At 38.9% G+C, this 16,734-nt stretch overlaps 1 protein-coding gene across 2 annotated transcripts in view; it reads right to left on the bottom strand.

Moving 5' to 3' along the window:
* The window catches only part of SLK (STE20 like kinase), a 55,140-nt gene extending 39,352 nt beyond the window's left edge, over positions 1-15,788 (bottom strand). For both annotated transcript variants that reach the window (XM_043597446.1, XM_043597447.1), the window contains exon 1: positions 15,545-15,788. In XM_043597446.1, coding sequence (XP_043453381.1) covers positions 15,545-15,694 — 150 coding nt within the window. In that variant the 5' untranslated portion in view covers positions 15,695-15,788. The remainder of the gene's footprint in view (positions 1-15,544) is intronic.
* Between the last annotated feature and the right edge of the window lie 946 nt (positions 15,789-16,734).

Here is a 16,734-nt window from a genome sequence, read left to right as displayed (position 1 = left end):
AAGATTTTTAGATAACAATCAGTCCTCACATTCTTTCTTCCAAAGGCACTTAAATAGTTTACTGATTGAAACATCAAGGGGCTGCAACTACATGACACTAGGGATACAACTAAGTTCACAATGCACAGGCAATGACAAAGAGAGCACGACTTCCACCCTGGCCAACAAAAATACGAAGGCATCTTTGGATAAAAGACATATCCCTTCCAAAGATGTCAAAAAGTAAAAAAGTCTGTCACAACTAGTGAAACATGGTATCAAGTTTGTCTCTCAAAGAAAGAGACTATAGTGGAGCCAATGATAATTAGAATTCATCGTCTTCTGAGCCAGAGGAAACAAGCCAGTGAGAGGTAAGCCGTTCTCTCACTATTTTACTGTAATACTTTGGGAGGAAAAAGACCAGAGGAGCTGTCCTTGAACAGAAACACTATAATATATGAGCCCTTAGGAGACCACGTGGGGTTAAAAGTCATCCTGCTTCTGCATGCTTCTACTGATGTCCTTTAAGATTTTAAAGATGTGCCTTGTAAATGGAATGGAAAAAATAATACTAGATAACCTTTAAAGTTCTTTTAAGAAATAAAATTTTTTAAAGTTTTAAGTAACCTCTATACCTAACATGGGGCTTGAAATCACAATCCTAAGATCAAGGGCCACATGTTCTTCCAAATGAGCCAGCCAGGAGCCTCTCTAAACTTCTTTATAGTAACAAATTTCATTATTCCATTCCTCTGGATAAAATTAAGCCAACAAGGTATCACTTGGTTTACTATAAGTAATAAATGAAAGTAACATTAGAAAATAAAGTGTGTCAGGGTGCCTGCGGTGGCTCAGTCAGTTAAGAGTTTGACTTCAGCTTGGGTCATGATCTCATGGTTCCTGAGTTTGAGCCCCACAGTGGGGCACTATCAGTGCTGAGCCTGCTTGGGGTTCTCTCTCCCTCTCTCCCTGCCCCTCCCCCACCCTCAAAATAAATAAACTTAAGAAAATATAGTGTCTCTTACATTATTGCTTGGAAATAACTTGATTACTCATCAGGATCTGGTTCTAGAGAACTCGGAAAATCAAAATTGAAATAAATACTGGTAAATGTGTGAAACTATACTTTGAACAAATAAAACGTTAAAAAAAGAAACAGCTTCACCTAACTAAAAGCACAAAAATTCTTCATATAAAGATTTAATGTAATAACTAAACAAATGTTAATAGTGAAATAATGAATACCCAGATATTAAAGAAGATATAACTGGGGTGCCTGGGTAGCTTGGTCAGTTAAGTGTCCAACTCTTGATTTCAGCTCAGGTCATGATCTCACAGTTCGTGGGTTCGAGCCCCACGTCCTTCCTTGAGATTCTTTCTCTTTCTCTCTGTGCCCCTCCCTGGCTCTCTCTCTCTCTCTCTCTCTCTCTCCCTCCCTCTCTCATAAATAGATAAATAAAATATAACTTCTGATAAAAAGTTTTCAAAGATCAGTCATGATCACTTAAAAATCAGTATGTTTTTATTTTCATGGATCATGAATAAAGCCTGGCTACATTATATAAACAAGTAAGTGACTGCAGGGAAAACAATGAGTTTCCTGAACTGGTTTCATGTTCTAAAAGAAGCAGGGTAAAAACTATATCTTCTTATATTACACTTGTTTTAACAGTGGTTATTTCCTGAGTGGTAAGAATATAAGTGATTTTTAAACCTTCATTTATTTTCTTTCTATATTCCTACATTTTCTAAAGCTCTTTCATACTTACGTAATGAGAAATATATTTCAATACAATTCTCAGTTGGCAACTGAAACACCAGCACAGAAAATATAGATGACTTTTTTAGTAACACAGAAGTGTTAGTCAATCAAAAGGGGAAGACCAAAAAATAAAAATGAACAAATTAATTAATTAAAAAGAATCTAAAAGACAAAAAATAAAAAGAGAGAGAAATTAATTCAATCACTTCAATGATCACTGAGAGTGATTTACTGATTTGGATGATTTGTCTAAAGGCTGAGAGTTCAAAGGTATTTATTCCTCCTCCTACCAAGAGGTAAGACCCTAACTGTCCAGTGTATAAAGATACACAACCACAACAAAATACAAAAACCAAACAATCAAAATCATAGTTCATAAACATCAACTACATACAACACACTAGTCAGAGCTGTAGAAACACAAACACAACATTCCACAAACATGGTTGTAGGAAAGAAACACAGTATAAAGATCTACTGAAAGTGTACTCAAGAGTTGATCTGCTAAAATCAATTCATTCTTTCAATAAATACTTATTGAATGCCTTCTATGTCAGGTACTGTTCCAGATACGGACAATATAAAGAATATACAAAAATCTCTCTGCCCTCATGATACTTATAACTGTGGGGAGAGGATAGTCAATGGGGAAATAAAGAATATATTAGTAATTATACTACGGAAAAAATAAGGTAATAAGAAAGATGAGGAGATGGCTGAGTGGGCAGGTACACAGGGAAGAAGTTACAATTTAAATAGGGTAGTTAAGTTAGACCTCACGAGAAGATGACAAGCATATCAAGATTAATAAATTCAATGATTATGTTTTTTGAGCTATGTAGTTAAACTGGAAATTTTAGTGTTTTGCAAAGAAACAGGTTATAAAAATCTCAAATTCTTCCAAGTATGATAGTCTATATAATAATATCCATTAAGCTTTAGATGATATTATTCCCTGAGTAATTACCTTGCACCAAACATTGCTCTCTGCACTCTCCACTTATTAACTTATTTAATCTTTGTATCAGAAAAGGCCCCACCACAGGAAGAAATCAATATATTTTAATAGAGAATGTCATTATTAACTATGTTGATATGTAGACAACTAAAAAGATAAAGAATGAGAAAAATGAGATGTAACAACTACAGCGGAAAGCTACCACCCACAGGACTAGAGTCAAGGTAAGAGACTGGATTTATTAAAACCCAGAGGCTTGCAGGGAAGGTTCTAAACAGCTGAAACTCAGATCCCTGAGGAGAGTGCTGCTCAGCTGGTGTCAACCTCTCTGATTTTGGAAGAGGGGTCCTATGGGACTGGGGTACCTTTTGAGGAAGGGGGGCTAGCCAACTGCAGCTGGTGTTATGAAGGGTTATGATGAGGCCAGCTCTTGAGTACTGGAAAAACTATTAACTGGATTCAACTGCTGCTATCTAGAGAAACTGCTGTTGCTAGGATGAAGAACTCCACCAGAATGGTGGTCACACTAACAGAAAAGCAGACAGGGAGCCCTCAAGAAACAGAGAGAAAGGCGCGAGCGAGTCCCTTCTTCCTCCTCCACCTTGCAGCCTCCCTCTAGCACCCTGTACTTGTGAAACCTAAAAGTGAGCATCTGGCAAGGTAGAAATGAGTTCTGCAGAATCTCACAATAGTATTACAAAGCAGGGCAGAGAAGGGTGTGTTTGGAGCTGAAAAACAATAATGTAATAGTTGGCATAATCCTTCTAAAATTGATCAGGGTGACAGACGAGAGAATGAAGGAACAGAGTAGTATGAAGTATCTAGGTAATAAATATCTAGAGTTCCAAAGAACTGTTAAGTGAGAAGAGAGGAAACAGCACTGAAGAAAACATACGGTTTGACTTTTGATACTACTGCTACCTGTTTCCTACCTGTTTCCGATTATAGGCTAATTCTAGTGATCTCTTCAGAGTCCTGGTAAGATTTTGATAGGAACAAGTGTCAAATAAGTAAAATTATTCAACATCACTTAGTAAAGACATCCAGTTGATTTCCATTATTTGTGGTAGTTATGTTCTCTAAAGTCGCTATAGACGTAAAGTAGTTATGGGTATGAACACTGTTAGCAAATACTGACCCATTGCTCCTAGGAGAAATATGTACACAAACAAACATATCTGATATAGATTATAACCTTATATCCTAAAAATAATTCATCCTGGGAGATTCCATCCTCTTTATTTTACAAAGGAGAAAACAACATTCAGAAGTGCCTTGCTTGAGGCAGCCCCAAAATAGGTGTACAGTTACAATTCAAATCCCATCCAAATGGGACCAAAGCCAGACTTCTTACACTACACTGCACTGCCCTCTACTGTCTCTCATCTTCCGGTCAAAGCTGTGTGAGAGCTGAAACAAGAAGGCAGAGCGTCACTCTGTTACATCTCAGCTGGGAATGTGCACACTCACTCTCTGCAGCTCTGCACATACATGCAAATGACTGAAAGCACTGAGTACAGACTTTGGGGCTACAAATATATTTTAACAACAGACAAATTCACAAATAGAGAATCTGCAAATAATGAGTACTGACTGTACATGCGCTTTCCATAATTTCTGTAAAATATTACAGAAATCCTTTCTCAAAAAACCATTTTAATGTCATTTTCTCAATTCTGCAAAAGTGAAAGGAATACACCTTATATTCTCTTTATATTTCAAAACACCATTTTATTTATATTGTTCTGGTTATTTTTGTTTAAAGTTAATTTACTTATTTTGAGAGAGAGCAAGCAAATGCATGCAAGCAGAAGAGGGGCAGAGAGAAAGGGAGAGAGATACCAAGGATACTCCACAGTGTCAGCACAGAGCCCCATGTGGGGCTCAAACTCACAAACTTTGAGATCATGACCTGAGCTGAAATCAAGAATCAGATGCTTAACCGACTGAGCCACTCAAGCATCCCATGTTCTGGTTATTTATTCAAAACTTAGTCTTTGATCGGTCAAGATAACCACCAACAAAATGATGTCAATAATAAGATAACATTGGCTAAATCTGCACTTTCCAAAATGTTTCACCACTTCTCAGATCACACAGTCTTCTCACTTATTTCAAGAAAAATAAAGGTTTTTATATATTAGGGATGATAACTTCCACACAAATATTCTGAAATCTAAAATTATAAAGGACTAAAATGCATGGTGTTAAGGTAAGGAACTCACCATGAATTTTACAAGGAAAGAAAAAAGAAAAGCCAGCATGTTAAAGTTATTTTTACAATCCTAAGTCTCAGTTACCTCTTTAAAACATAAATGTCTATGTGCTAGGAATTTAGACTTCATGTGGTATTGAGTAGAAAGCATAATATTTAATAAATGCCAAATAACTTTAACAGCATGATATAAAAATAATTACTTGACTGAAAGGAGACTTTCTTTCTCCTTTCATAGAAAAAGAGAGAGAAAAAATGAATATATGGAGGGAGAAAGAAAATGTGAAAAGGGAAACTGTTAAGTGAAATAAAGTAATGGTGCAGAAGAGTATTTAAAAGTATGACCCAGGTTATGTGGGTCCATTTGTAACAACATGGTTGGAACTTGAAGGCATTATGCTAAGTGAAAAAAGTCAGATAGATAAAGACAAATACCATATGATCTCACTGATATGTGGAATCTAAAAACACAAACAAAAAACCAAGCTCACAGATACAGACAACAGACAGGTGGTTGCCAGAGGCAGGGGGTAAGGGTAGGAGAAATGGGGGAAGGAGGTCAAAAGTACCAAATTACCAGTTATAAAATAATAAGTTACATGGATATAATGTACAGCATGGTGACTAGAATTAACAATGCTGTATTATAAGTTTACTTATTTATTTTCAGAGAGACAGAAAGAGTGAACATTCAGTGGGGAAGGGGTAGAGAGAGAGAAAGAGAGAGAGAGAGAGAGAGAGAGAGGGAGGGAAATCCCAAGCAAGCTCATGCTGTCAACAAAGAGAAGACACGGGGCTCAAACTCATAAACCATGACATCGTGACACGAGCCGAAACCAAGAGTGGGGATGCTCAACCAACTGAGCCACCCAGGCACCCCTGTGATGACAACTTTTAAGATCTAGTCTCTTAGCAACTTTTAACATTCGTATTAATTTTTTTTGAAGGGAAGAGAGAGGGAGGGAGAGAGAGAGAGAGAGAGGAAGGGAGGGAGGGAGGAAGGAAGGGAGGGAGGGAGGGGGAGGGGCAGAGAGAGAGAGAGAGAGAGAGGGAGACACACAATGTGAAGCAGGTTTCAGGCTCTGAGCTGTCAGCACAGAACAACTTTTAAACATGTAATACACCATTGGGGCACCTGGGTGGCTCAGCTGGTTGAACGTCTGACTCTTGATTTCAGCTTGGGTCATGATCTCATGGTGTGTGGATCTGAGCCCTGCATTGGCTCCTCACTGACAGCACAAGCCTGGTTGGGATTCTCTGTCTTTGCCCCTTCCTCCCTCCCTCCCTTTCTCTCTCTAAAAAAATAAATAAACATGACAAAAATATTTTTAAAGTTCTCATCACAAGAAATGTTTTTTTGTAACTGTAAGGTGACAAATCTTAACTAGACTTACTGTGATTACTTTCAACATATACACATATAGTGATTGTGTTGTACACCTGAAACTAATATAATGTATGTCAATTAAAAATTTTTAAACGATAAAATATGACCCTTCACTTTATTTTAAAAAATTCAAACCTACAGAGAAAATGAATGAACTGAACAGTAAACATTCATATACCTATACACCTCACCAAGAGTCACCAATTGTTAACATTTTGTCACATTTGGTACTCTCATTCTCACACAAAGCATACATACACATACATTTTACATATAGATATGTACACACAAGCACACACATACAGGCATTCCTTTTTTACTTACACCATCTGGAAGTAAGCTACATTCCACTTCCCAAAACTTCAGCATATGTCCACCAAGAACAAAGACGTTTTCCAACATAACTACAATTATCATGCCAAAAGAATTTAATATTGATATACCTAATATATACTCCATATTTAAATTTCCTCAAATGTCTTTGAAAAATCTTTCATTGCTTACATTTAAAAAACCCAAACCATTTATTTGTAGAATGTCCCACTATCTGGATTTGTCTGATTATTCTTCATATTAGATTCAAGTTAACTATTTTTGACAAGAATACTGCATTAGGTGATTATATATTTCTCATCAAATTACATTAGAAGACACGTAATGACACTTTGTCCTATTACTGGTGATTAACCTTAGATTTGATCACTTAAGTCAGTATCCATCACATCTCTCTACTGTAAAAAGTACCTTTAAAGGGTGATAATTTCAAACCATGTATATAAATCCTGCTCCTCCAAAACTTTTCACACAATAATCTTAGCATCTGTCAATAATCTTTGCCTAAATTATTATAGTGTGGTTGCAAAATAGTGGTTTTTCCAATCTTATCAATCTTTATATATTAACTACCATTATTCTATTAAGTTGTTATTTTATCATTGATAGATTTGCTCAAACTACCCTGAACATTTGGCATGTCTCCGTTAATTTTTGAGCATGTCCTTGCTTTCTGGTATAAGATATTCCAGGCTCCTTTGGGAAAAAAAGGACTAGTGGGAAAGCTTTCACTTTTCAATTATTTCTGTACTTCCCTACCCCAGACCTGGATTAGCCATTTCAATGAGCCCTGGTTCTTTTTACTGTGGAATGGTATTTAGAAGCCAAGAGCTGGGAATGCTAGTTATAATATAATTATTTCTAGGCCATTTCAGGGAAAACAGGAATATATGTGTGTGTGTGTGTGCGTGTGTGTGTGTGTGTGTGTGTGTGTGTGTGTGTATACTATCTCAAGTTCAAACTGAAACTTCCAATTCAAAAATCAACATCACAGGGTTCTTTCTTATCTTTTCTCCTTTCCAAGTTTCTAACTCCTTTTTCCCAGAATTTCAACCCTAATTTCTAAAACATCAATATACTGGGGCACCTGGGTGATTTGATCAGTTAAGCATCTGACTTCAGCTCAGGTCATGATCTCACGGTTCATGAGTTCAAGCCCCACGTGCACTAACAGCTCAGAGCCTGCTTCAGAGCTCAGGGCCTGAAGCCTGCCTCAGATTCTCTGCCCCTCTGTTTCTCTCTGCTCCTCCCCTGCTTGCACTCTCTCTTTCAAAAATAAATAAATATTTGCAAAACAATCAACATAACAACTCATTTGCTCTATCCTATAATATTCCTATGATATATACAAAAGTAGTTCCAGAATTATGATATGAATATAACTACCAGTAACAAACCCATTTGACAATTCTTTCCCATTTGGGAAAAAGAACTGGTGGGAAGTCTTTTATTTTTCAATTTTATCATTTTTTATAGTGCTCAAAAATCTAACCATATTAATGCCCTCTTGAGTTTTTAAAAAATCGCTAACAAAAGTTATCTGGATGGTAGAATTATTTTTATGTATTTTTTATACTTTGCTATATTTTCAAAATAATAGAATTTAAATTTCTGGAAATGATTACATTATTAGTTTTTTGGGTAGAAAGAGAGCCTCATATCAATCCACAGAGAAAATTAAATTTCAGATAAACAAAAAGTAAAATTCCTTATAACTGAACTATCAAGAAGTCTAGAAGAATATATAGATAAACATTTATCTAATTTCTGGGTAGGGAAGGTTTTTCTAAGCACGAAAGCAAAAAGAAAAAAAAAGTATCATATTGACAGGTTTTGTAGAATAAGGAAAAGAATACATCTTTATATCAAAAAGGGGTGCCTGGGTGGCTCAGTTGGTTTAGCATCCGACTTTGGCTCAGGTCATGATCTCATGGTTCGTGAGTTTGAGCCCTGCATGGGGTGCTGCTCTGACAGCTCAGAGCTTGGAGCCTGCTTGAGTCTGTCTCTCTTTCTGTGTCCTTTCCCCACTCGCGCACTCTCAAAAATAAATAAATATAAAAAAAATTTTTTAAAGCACCATAAACTAAGGTAACTATACACTGCAGCATCTATGATAAAGTGTTCATTTCCATAGTACATAAAAAATATTTACAAATCAACAAACTCTATTAGAATATGGATAGATTTTAAAAATGTGTAAAATCAAAAAAATTGGAAAATGAAATAAACTGATACTCTTTTGCCTACTGAAAAAGTAAATACTTTTTTTTAAAGATAAGGGCTAACACTGAATTCAAGTTAAGGAACAAAGGCACAGAAAAAGACCAACTGTTGGGTTGTCTAAGTAGGTAGAACCTATGTACATCTACATAAGTACATAAAAAAATATGGAAACATGTACATGAAACAGATAATAATAGGTACAACTAGGGAGATAATGGAAGGAACAATAATTGGAGTAATGGTCAAAGAAAACTAACTTTATTTCTAATAAGTTAATTTTTACAATAAATAGAAATTCTTTGTGTGATTAAAAATTGAAAAATAAATTTGCACAACCTTTCTAGGATAATTTCACAGTAACCATTGATAAATGATCATTTATTTTGCCCTAGCAATTCTTCTATGAATTTGTCCTAAAGAAATAATAAACATCATAGAAATACATACTATGTATATATGAACATTTGATATATGATGCAGGCACCACAAAGCAGTAAGGAAAGGATGGTCTTTTCAGTAAATGGTGCTGGTACAAATGGGTACCTATACAAAAAAAAAAAAAAATGAAACTGTGGAGCAAAAGAAGCCAGACACAAGAGAACACATGTATGATTACATATATATGAAGCCTGAAACAAACCAATAACTTGCAAAAGTCTAGGTAGTGGCAGTTTTGACTAGTATTATGACAATGAAGGAAAGAGACAGATTCAAGAAATATTTTAAAATATTTTTTTCAGTTTATTTATTTTGAGAGAGAGAGCATGTGCCAGCTAGGGTAGAGAGAGAGGGGGAGAACTCCAAGCAGTTCCATGCTAGGCACTAGCCTGACATGGGGCTCGATCTCATAACCATGAAATCATGACCTAAGCAAATATCAAGAGTCAGACACAAGAGTCAGTCACATCAAGTGACTGAGCCACCCAGGCGCCCCAAGAAATATTTAATAGATAGAATTAACAAGCCTTGGTGATTAATTGGGTTTGGTAGGTAAGGAAGAAGGAGGTGTTAAGAATGACCTCAGGTCTCTGGTCTGTGCAACTGGTAGACAGAGATGCCAATTACTGAATGGAAAACATAAAAGAAGCAAATACAGAGCTGACATCACGAGTTCAATTAGTTCATGTTTTGGACTTGTTGTTTAAGAAAACTATGAGATATCTAAGTGGAAATCTCTAACAGATACTTGGCTGCATGGGTCAGGAGTTCAAAAGGGAGGCCTTGGGGTAGAGACATAAATTGCATTTAGATGGTAATTGAAGCCATAGGAGAAGATGGATTCTCATAGGAAAAGAAAAAGAGAAGGGGACCTACACCCAAGTCCTGTGAAATCCCAACACTTAAAAGTCAGAAAGAGAAAGAAGAGCCAGCAAAAGCGTCTGAGGAGTAGAGACACAGTGGGAAAAATATCAAGAATGTGGTGATCTAAAAACCAAAAGTTGAGGTTTTTAAAGAATTGGTCAAGGGGCGCCTGGGTGGCTCAGTCGGTTAAGCGGCCGACTTTGGCTCAGGTCATGATCTCACGGTTCGTGAGTTCGAGCCCCGCGTCGGGCTCTGTGCTGACAGCTCAGATCCTGGAGCCTGTTTCAGATTCTGTGTCTCCCTCTCTCTCTCTGACCCTCCCCCGTTCATGCTGTCTCTGTCTCAAATATAAATAAACATTAAAAAAAAAAAAAAGGAATAATTAAAAATAAATAAATAAATAAAAAATAAAGAATTGGTCAAGTGTCTCAAATGCCCCTGAGAATACAAATATAAGTACCTACTGAATTTAGAAACAACGGAAATCCTGAGACCATAGCAAGAACCACTACCTAGAGGGGTAGTTCAAATAAATTACACATAAAAATGTCACAGGACTTGGGGCACTTGGGTGGCTCAGTCAGTTAAGCCTCTGACTTCAGCTCAGGTCATGATCTCACAGTCCGTGAGTTCAAGCTCCGCGTTCGGCTCTGTGCTGACAGCTTGGAGCCTGGAGCCTGCTTTGGATTCTGTGTCTCCCTCTCTCTCTCTGCCCCTCCTCCATTTGTGTTCTGTCTGTCTGTCTGTCTGTCTCTCTCTCTCAAAAATAAACATTAAAAAAAAAGTCACAGGATCACAGAATACAGGTTTTTGGATTGAAAGAACTAACCAAGAGGCCAGCAAGATGAAAGGGGGAAAAGAACCTATATCAAAGTACATCACCATAAACAGAATAAAAAGAGAATCTTAAAAACGATGAAAAGAAAAAGATCGCAAAGAATCACTAAACAAAATGGTATGGGACTTTTAACATCAGCGCTTGAAGATAAAAGGGAATGAATGAGAAAAAGTCCTTAAAATTCTAAAAAACCCTTATTTTTGAACTAGAATTCTATAACCAAACTATACATCAAGTATGACATTATAATAAAGATATATTCAAACAGCCAACATTTTAAAAAATGTACCTTTCGTGGATCCTTTCTCAGAAGACTTACTGATGATTGTATACAACCAAATCAAGGAGGAAACTCCAATAGGAAAAACAAAACATTTAAGACACTGTTGAAGTAGTTTGAGCTCCCAAGACTTCTAGGGAGAAAATTTATAACCTATTATTGAGAGATACTGAAGAAGACCTAGAGAGAAAACATATGCACAGATAGGAAGCCTCAATATCATAGAGATGTTCATTTTTTCAAAATTGATTTCAAAATCATCCCTCAAAAAAAAAAAAAACCCACAGTAGAATTTTGTGGAACTTATGCTAATTCTACAATATCCATATAAGCACCAAGAGCCAAGAATATACTAGACACTGTTGATGAAGAACATGAGGAAGCTGTACTCTAGCATAAATTTATTTTAACGCTTTCCTACTGAAGATGGTGAGATATTGGTACAGAAACAGAAACACATCAATGAAGACAATCAAGATCATACTGACAGATACATTATATAATAGACAGGAACCTGTAGAGCAGTAAGAAGATGGTTTACCCCCAATAATGGGTTGTGGGATAACTAGGTGTTCAGATGAGGAAAAAAATGAAATTGGACCCCTACCTCAAACCATTTACAAAAACCTATTCCAGGCGGGTTGTATACCTAACTGTCAAAGGCAAAACTATAAACCTTTTAGAAGATAATACAAGTGGTTATCTTCATGATCTCAGGTTAGGAAATAATTTCCTAAACATAATACAAAAAGTATTAACTGAAAAGAAAAAAATTGACAAATTACATCACACTAAAATCAAGAACTTCCTGTTCATAAAAAGATACCATAAAGAAACTGAAAAGACAAGCCAGAGAATAAGAATGTATCTGCAATAACTATAACCAGCAAATGGTTAAAATCCAGAATATACTACAAATAAACAATAAAAGGATATCCGATAGGAACATGAAAAAACATGAACACAAAAGAAGAAATCCAAATTACCAATAAACCTATGAAAAGAATTACTTATTAATAGTGAAAGATGAATTAAAACAATAATGAAAAACATAACATTGGATTGTCAAAAATTAAAAATTCTGACAACACCAACTGTAGGCAAAAATACAAAGAAAGAAACTTCTTAAACGTTCCTAGTGGGAACGTAAATTGATATAGTTTGGTATCACTAGTGAAATTAAAGATATGCTACTCTATAACCCAATTCTACTTCTATTTCTGAGAATGGAAATAAACTACAGGTCTAAGCGATAAAAATGAACAGCACATATGTATTTCACTATTTTTTTAAAAAGGCACTTGCCCATCAGAGCCATAAAAAGAATCACTCATCCAGCACATGGTCAGGAATTCAGCTTCCATTTAATACGTAACTTTATGTCATTTTTTTTTCTGTTAAAAGCAACAAAAATCCAAACATAAAAAATTGTGACATTATATAACTTTGTTTATATGTCAATACCACATTAAAAAGCGAAAATAAGTTTAAAATAGTGAAGATTTTTCAGACAAGAAAGTAACTGTTACAGTTATATAGTGCTGAACTGAATGGAAGGAATACAACTATATGATAGAAAAAAATGTTTCAAATAAACTAAATTATATACACAAGATGATTACCTATTTACCATTTATTCTTGGTGACAGTTACTAATTTTTACAAGCAAATGATAGTTTGAATCAATTTTTGAAAGTTTTCTACCGCATACTACTGAGTGTATGATATAAAGCTTTGATAGCTTATTCCTCCACACAGAGGAAATATATAGATTTAGAATTTCTAGAGATCTTGGAAAACAAAAGTTTTTCGGAAAAAGTTGCACAACAGGCCAGGTAAGTTTAAATTTTAAATTTTCTTTTAAAATAAAATCTCAGAGCTCATTCCTCAGAAGCACAGAATTGTGAAATGAAAAAGTAAAATGCAAAGAACTCACGTTCTTCAAATGTCACACTAAAATAGTCATCAAGCCCACAAATATTACCTTTGACACAATTTTACAGTGTTCAACTATATAGAGTAAGTTGCTTATTTTTCAGAAAACTTTCAATTGATGTTTCATTATAGGAAGATGTGTTGCATTTTGCAGAAAGTGTCATTAAAGAATTAAATCACTGAGCATTATGAGTATGTCCCCACAATCTGTCTGTGCCCTGGGAAAACAAGAAAATGGTTTAGTATCTTCATAGGCCTCTTTTCCTGTCCCAAACCGTATCTTGCTTCTGAGTTCTAAACATAATAGTAATTCCTACCACTTGCTGAGCCCTTCCCATATGCCTTACATTTAGTCCTTTAATTCTCAACAGACTGAGGAGCAAGTCTTATGAGAAAAGTGAGACATGGAAAGGTTGAGTAACTTGTCCAAGGTCACAGGCTGCTACTTGAGAGAGCCCAGATACAGTCCAACTCCGAAGCCAGGGTCTTAATACTACACTGTTTCTACTTGATAAAACATTTATACCATGAAAACTGTTCATAATCACCTACCACCTTCCAACTACTGCATTCCAGGTGCCTTGAAGATTTATTTTTGCCTTAGGTAACTGCATACTCACAGTAATGTTAACGAAGTGAAGGAAGCTAAACAAACATTTAGGGATGTCCATGATTCTCCAGCCAAGAAAAGGAAGGTGCAAGACCACAAAGCTGGTTTGTGACAGCCAGCACTACAACCCAATTCCTGACTCCCAAGAGTGATCTTCCCACAGCACTAAAAGCTCTTACATTGTACTCTAAGTATCTCACACTGTGCTGTGAGCTCTTGCTGCAGCCCATATTCTACCCTCCACACAAACCCGCACGTTTATTTCGCCAACTTTCCCAGAGTATGATAGCTTCCACAGAACTCACATGCAGGTAACATACATTCTTTCAATTCAACAAATTAGCACAGAGAGATGCACTATGAGCTAGGGCAACAGATGAACCCAACTGTGTGTCACAATCTTGGGCCTGTTCTTATCATTAACTATAATATGTAACAAATGCTACAGCAGCCATGTGACAATGTGTTTTGAAAGCACAGAGAGAGGAGTGGCTGTTTCAGCCTGAGTGGAAAATGGGAAGGATTGGGAGCTGTGAGATGCACGTGAGGCAGGGCAAAGGCAAAAGTATGATGGTGCTTACAAAGGAGAAAAATACTATCATTTCTACCAATGGACATTAAAGTGAGAACCAGCAGTAAGCACAGGGCCAGAATTTGGAGTTCAAATCTAGACTGACTGGGGTGACTTAGAAACATTTCTGAGTTTCAGTGTCCGCATCTGTGAAATGTAGATACCACTGACCTGCCTACCTCACAGGCCTTTGGCCGGGGCCAAATTATGAGAAAGTGCCTTGAAAACTACAAAGTCCTGTGTAAACGTCAGTTATTTATGGCTTCACTTCTAGGCAACCCTGTGGGTCCTTCCTCCTGAACTGTGTCTCATAAAAACCTCACCCTTCAGGATGAAAATATTCCAGTGACATCATTCATATACTGCTTATGAAATAACAGTTAACATTAATGCCTTCACGTTGCAACATCAAAACTCTTTCTATGGAAATAAATATATATATATTAAAAGATGGGTGTGTACGTATTTTTTAAATTTTTTAGGCGCTGGTAGTGACTTCTACTCCACGCTTGCTGTAATTATGTTTAGAAACCAGTACCAGATGCAGGCTTCCTTCTGGAAAATTTCTGTTCTATCAGAAATTCCATTCCATTTTATAGCATGTTGTCAAGCAACCAACTGAAGACTAGCCTGCAAGGAGCACTTTGCTCTCATCTCAGAAGATGGGTTATGTACTTACTAGCGACAGATAAAACCAGACACAAGCCCTGGATCCTAAAGAGGGAACTGCTTCGGCACAAGCATACCTAAACGAACGCAAACAGCTCGTAAACAAACATAAGTCCACTGAAAAGCACACTGAGTGTCTGATTTTAAAACACTTGAGGGCTATCGGCAGACCCCTCCTTTAAATTAAGGAACACCTCATTTCCTTTAAAGTTTGACAGAGGAGCCTCTGCAACCCGGCCTCCCTTTAGCAATCTCTCTTTGAGCTACATGCAGGCCCCATTTTGTTCAACCTTACGCTCCACTGTCTTAGCTACTCCTTGGATGATAAACCCAAATAAAGTTCTAACGCACCTTGACGAAGTCAGAAAGAAGGGGCAAGAGGCAGGGAAGGGACAAGGGGAGCGAGAACTCCTCGTGCCACTCCGCACCGGCGGCTGTTTTGTCTTACAAGTAAGTGCAACTTCCCGTTTTCTCCTTCTTACCTTGTACACTTTCCCAAAGGCTCCGTCGCCCAGTTCTCCTATAATTTCCCAAAACTCCTCGGGGTTCAGGTCCCTCTTCACATGTTCGTACTGCTTCTTCTTCTTCTCGCTCCCCAACTTGAAGATCTTACGGAAATTGAAGAAGGACATTTTTCCTCCCGGCAGAGTTCCTCGCACTTAAGCACGAAAAGCAACAATAAAAAGCAAAGTTTCTCCTCCCTCCTCGCCGCGCGAGCCCGGCGGGCGGCGGCGGGCGCGGGCTTTCCCGGCTCCCGCCGCTCCGGCCGGGCCGTGCCCGGGGAGGGCGGGGCGCGCTACTCGGGCTCCGGCCCGCGGGCGGGAGGGGGGGGCGGTGGGGGGTGCTGCGCGGGCGGCCCCTCTGCCGAGCCCGGCCCGCGGGCCGCGCGGGTAGGCGCCGCGCGCCCGGCCGGCCCTCAGGGGGCGGCACCTGCCCGGACGCTCGCCCCGACCCGACCCGGTCCGAGAGGTCCGGACGTCCGCGGCCGCCGCGGCTTAGGCCCGTGTCACGGCGAGTCTCCTGGGGCGGCGGCCACTCCGGGCGAGGGACGCGGCCGGCGGCCCCTGAAGCGGGCAGTCGACAGGCCGAGCTCTCTCGCCTCCGGACGCGAGCCCAAGGTCTCCTCCACAGCCGTCTGCTCCCGCGGCGCGAGGCCCGCGCGTCCCTTCGGTTCTGAGGCGCCGCCGCCGCCTGGCTCCCTCCCCAGCCCACACAGCCTCGGCCTGGAGCGCGCGTAGACGCCGACGCCGCAGCGCGCCCGCGCTCCCGCCGCGCGCCCGCTCACTGCGCGCTCGCGCGGGGGCGTCCCCTCTGGCCCCGCGCACGCGCGTTGAGCACAGTGTGCTGGCGGCCTGCAGGGGCTAGTTGGCGCCGGGAGTGGGGTGTGATGTGGGAGCCCGTGCTCGTCACTCCTTGACGGTTGCTCAAGGTTTGCCCCGGCAAGCCCCCAAATCCTTGTCAGCCCACCGCTCTGGTGGAGTTCCCCGGTGGGCACGACCCTTTTGGTTGTGCTAGCGGATGTTGCCCCCATTCTGGAGCTGGAAAATTTGTAGAGTGAAAGCCGAGCTGCCGCTTGGGGCCCGAAAGTGGATCTTTTCTCTCTCTAACGGGTCCCAAAGTACTGTGAGAGGGCACTATGTGTTGTGGTTGGGAACTCTGAAGCCAGAGCTTA

This window comes from Prionailurus bengalensis, chromosome D2, assembly GCF_016509475.1.
Source record: "Prionailurus bengalensis isolate Pbe53 chromosome D2, Fcat_Pben_1.1_paternal_pri, whole genome shotgun sequence".
Taxonomy (NCBI): domain Eukaryota; kingdom Metazoa; phylum Chordata; class Mammalia; order Carnivora; family Felidae; genus Prionailurus; species Prionailurus bengalensis.
This window is presented reverse-complemented; position numbering and strand designations above follow the sequence as displayed.